This window comes from Vigna umbellata, chromosome 2 (genome assembly GCF_029865625.1).
Source record: "Vigna umbellata cultivar VRB3 chromosome 2, Vumbellata_1.0, whole genome shotgun sequence".
Classification (NCBI taxonomy): domain Eukaryota; kingdom Viridiplantae; phylum Streptophyta; class Magnoliopsida; order Fabales; family Fabaceae; genus Vigna; species Vigna umbellata.
The window spans coordinates 1,519,039-1,522,673 of record NC_142166.1 but is presented as its reverse complement, the minus strand read 5'-3'; the positions used below and the strand labels follow the sequence as shown (position 1 = coordinate 1,522,673).

Genomic DNA, 3,635 nt, shown 5'->3' with positions numbered 1-3,635 from the left:
CCTACGGTGCACGTTAGGTTGTTCCAACCACCTCAGTAATAACAGCGTTTACTTGCTCAGAAAATTATCATCATTTTATTTATAATAATTCCTATTTTATTTGCAACTTTCTCTTTCTGATCGGCGATTGTCGGAAGCTCCTATTCATCGCCGCCACCTTGCGCCGAATCGGACCCACTTCGGATCCGAGAGCCACCCGAGCCCTTTCTTCCCGATTTTTGTTTCTGTGGCAAAGGCTTCACCTTTACCATTTACCACACACCACTGTGTCCATACAAATCGGGTTCTGTGTTTTCCTGTTTTTAGCGCAGCAAGCGAGATTCACACTCAATTTTGCTCTAATTTCAAACTACACGTGGCGATCTGGCTCTTCTTCAACACCCCATTACCGCTCCAATCTGAGTTAGTTTTTTTTGTTGTTATTATTATTTAAATTATTGTGTTTTTTTTTTGCATCTGGGGTTTTGGTTTTAAATAAATTATGAGTAATGATTTTGGGGGGTTTTTGGTTTAGGTTTTCGATCTCTTCGAAAGTTGTAGGTTTTGTCAAATTTAGTTGAATTGGGTGCTGATTGAAAGATGGGTCATCTCTCCCTCTCTCCCGTTTGATTAATGTTATTGATTTTGAAATTGAAAGTTTAGGAAGTTTAGTCGTTTATGAATTGTATATGGAAAATTGAAAATTGTGTTTCAATTCATTAAATGTCACGATCTGTTTCTCTTACTCCAAAATTTGGGCGTACTGGATGGGCTGTGCTTGGTTTCTCTTGTCAGTTCTATATTAATGTTGGTGTTTATGTTTGTTTATTTTACTAAAATGTTTGAGTTGGTGTTATTTGGATCTTAGATGGAAGTGATTTTAGTTTTAAAATTAAAAATACTTACTTATTCTTTTTGTTCCAAAACTGTTAGCAGGCATGGAAACGAGGTTATATGTGATATTGGAAAAGATGTTGGGCGGGTCTTAGTTTCTGTTTCAAGAGTTCAGTTGTGAAGTGAGTTTTGTTCCTACATGGAAGCGAACAAGGAGGAAGCACTTAAAGCGGTAGAGATTGCTGAAAAGCGATTTGCTGTGAGGGACTTTGCAGGTGCAAAAAACTATGCTGTAAAGGCTAGAACACTTTGTCCAGGATTGGAGGGTATATCTCAAATGGTGGCCACATTTGAAGTTTACATCGCCTCTGAGGTCAAACATAATGGTGAGCTAGATTACTATTCGATTCTTGGATTAAAACCTTTTGCAGATAAGGAGGCTGTGAAGAAACAATACAAGAAGTTGGCGGTGTTGCTTCACCCTGATAAGAACAAGTGTGTGGGAGCTGACGAGGCATTTAAGCTTGTTTCCGAGGCTTGGACTTGGCTATCAGATAGTGCTATGCGCAGTTCTTATGATCTCAAGAGAAATGCGCAGTTGGGTGGGACTAACCAGATGAATCTGTCTCCTGCCCATGCTACAGGGGCTGCAGGTTATAACAAATGTTCCAATTTGTCAACCCCTCGCGGTGGGCTTGACACCTTTTGGACAATCTGCACCTCTTGTAAGGTTCAGTACGAGTATCTGCGCAAGTACGTGAATAAAAGACTGTCTTGTAAGAACTGCCGTGGCACTTTCGTGGCTGTCGAAACTGGGGCGGCCCCGGCAAATGGTTCATTTCCATATTGTCCTTGGTCATATGTGCCAGGAAATGGGTATGCAAGTCATTCATTTGATGGTGTCTCATATGTTCCAACCACTGCCCCCTATTTCAATGGGAATGGGGTTGCAGGATATCATTCTGGACATGGATATGAGTACGTTCCAAATGTTTCATTTCAGTGGGGATCTGCTGGAGTTGTTAATCAAAACGGGTCAACTACCTTACCTGCTGATTCTGTCAATCGGGCAAATGGAAATGTGAAGAGGGGAAGACCAAAACTCAAAACAGGAGCTGATAAGAGGCATCATGTAGCAGAGATCATGGTGAATACAAATTCAGATGTACCATTCTCCTATAGTGAACCACAGGAAGATAAACTAAGTAGACCTGACAAGAAACAGAAAGTTGTTGTGGGAGGCACTTTCAGAAATGGCTACGAAGAAAAGGGTTCAAAATGTGCTCTAGAGGCAATAGTGTCTAACGGAAATGATAGCACTGGACACGGCCAGAAACCTTCCTGTGCAGTTGAAGTTCAAACCAAACATTGTTCCATGGCACCGGCATTTGATGCAAGAAAATTATTGATTGAGAAAGCCAGGACAGTAATCAGGAAGAAACTGGAGGAGATGAAGCTGTCATCCGAAGTAGAAGCTGCAGCTCTGAAAGAGAGAGAAAAATCTCAAGCTCAAGTTGGTCCAGTAAAAAGAGAGACATGTAGAAAAACAGCCCTGAATGTTTCTGGTCTACAGCTAGAGAATGGGAAAGCTGGTCCAATCTCAATTACTGTCCCAGATTCTGACTTTCACGACTTTGATAAAGATAGGTCAGAGGAATGCTTCAGGCCAAAGCAAATATGGGCCCTGTACGATGAAGAAGATGGAATGCCACGGTTGTATTGTATGATCCGTGAGGTCGTGACTGTCAATCCATTCAAGATTCACATCAGTTACCTCAGTTCCAAAACTGATAGTGAGTTTGGCCCAGTAAACTGGCTGGATTCAGGTTTTACCAAATCTTGTGGAAATTTCAGGGCCTTTAATTCAGATGTTGTTGATCAGGTTAACATATTTTCTCATGTTCTAAGTCAGGAGAAGGCTGGTCGAGGGGGTTGTGTCCGCATATATCCCAGAAGTGGAGATATTTGGGCTGTGTATCGAAATTGGTCACCAGACTGGAACAGATCTACTCCAGATGAAGTGAGGCATCAGTATGAAATGGTTGAAGTGCTGGATGATTACTCTGAGGATCTTGGTGTTTGTGTTAGTCCCCTTGTTAAGTTGGCTGGATTTAAAACAGTATATCAGAGTAACACCGACAAGAGTGCCATAAAATGGATACCCAAAAGAGAGATGTTGCGGTTTTCTCATCAAGTACCTTCTTGGTTGCTGAAGGGGGAAGCCGAGAATTTGCCAGAAAGGTGTTGGGACCTGGATCCGGCTGCAACTCCAGATGAGCTTCTTCATGCTGCTGCTACAGAAGAACCAAACGCCTTGTAGGTTATGCAATAGTGAAACAATTATTTGGGTTGTGCTTTAGCATTCTTCCCACAGTATTTTAGATTTAACTGTACACTAAGTCACACTTGGTTAGAGACCAATGAGACATTAACCACGGATGTTTTAGAAGCTGAAATTTTATTTTGTAACATTTGTCTAGTACACTTTCAGATTTAGTGATTGCTTGTTCGGTAAAGTTTCTTCGCTGTAACTCGTGAGAGACCAGGACAGATTGCTTGTTTGTAACTCTATTCTGATCAGTTTTTACTGGTTAGTAAAGAATTCATTCAATTGAAGGCTGAAAACCAATTTTAAATCCCCCAAACTTCAAAGAGAGAAAAAGAAAATAATCAAAGGCATTGTTGTATTGTAGCAACCGAGAAGTTATACCAGTGACTACAGAAACTATTTGTTTAGACGTTGACAACCTTACCAAGCTACTCTACGTTTATGGTGGGGCTATACTTATTGCATTTGAAACTTCTCTTTTAATGATTCATGT

The 3,635-nt window shown here is 40.9% G+C and overlaps 1 protein-coding gene across 2 annotated transcripts; it reads left to right on the top strand.

The window, feature by feature from the left end:
• LOC124821906 (uncharacterized) lies at positions 1 to 3,344 on the top strand. Of its 2 annotated transcripts, none has more exons than XM_088105686.1 (2): positions 1 to 402; positions 916 to 3,344. In XM_088105686.1, exon 2 carries the CDS (start codon positions 1,013 to 1,015, stop codon positions 3,131 to 3,133), a length of 2,121 nt encoding a protein of 706 aa, XP_087961812.1. In that variant the 5' UTR covers positions 1 to 402; positions 916 to 1,012; the 3' UTR covers positions 3,134 to 3,344. The 2 variants fall into 2 exon arrangements, with proteins under 2 accessions (XP_087961812.1, XP_087961813.1); XM_088105687.1 differs by having other exon boundaries at positions 913 to 3,344.
• Positions 3,345 to 3,635: the final 291 nt, after the last annotated feature.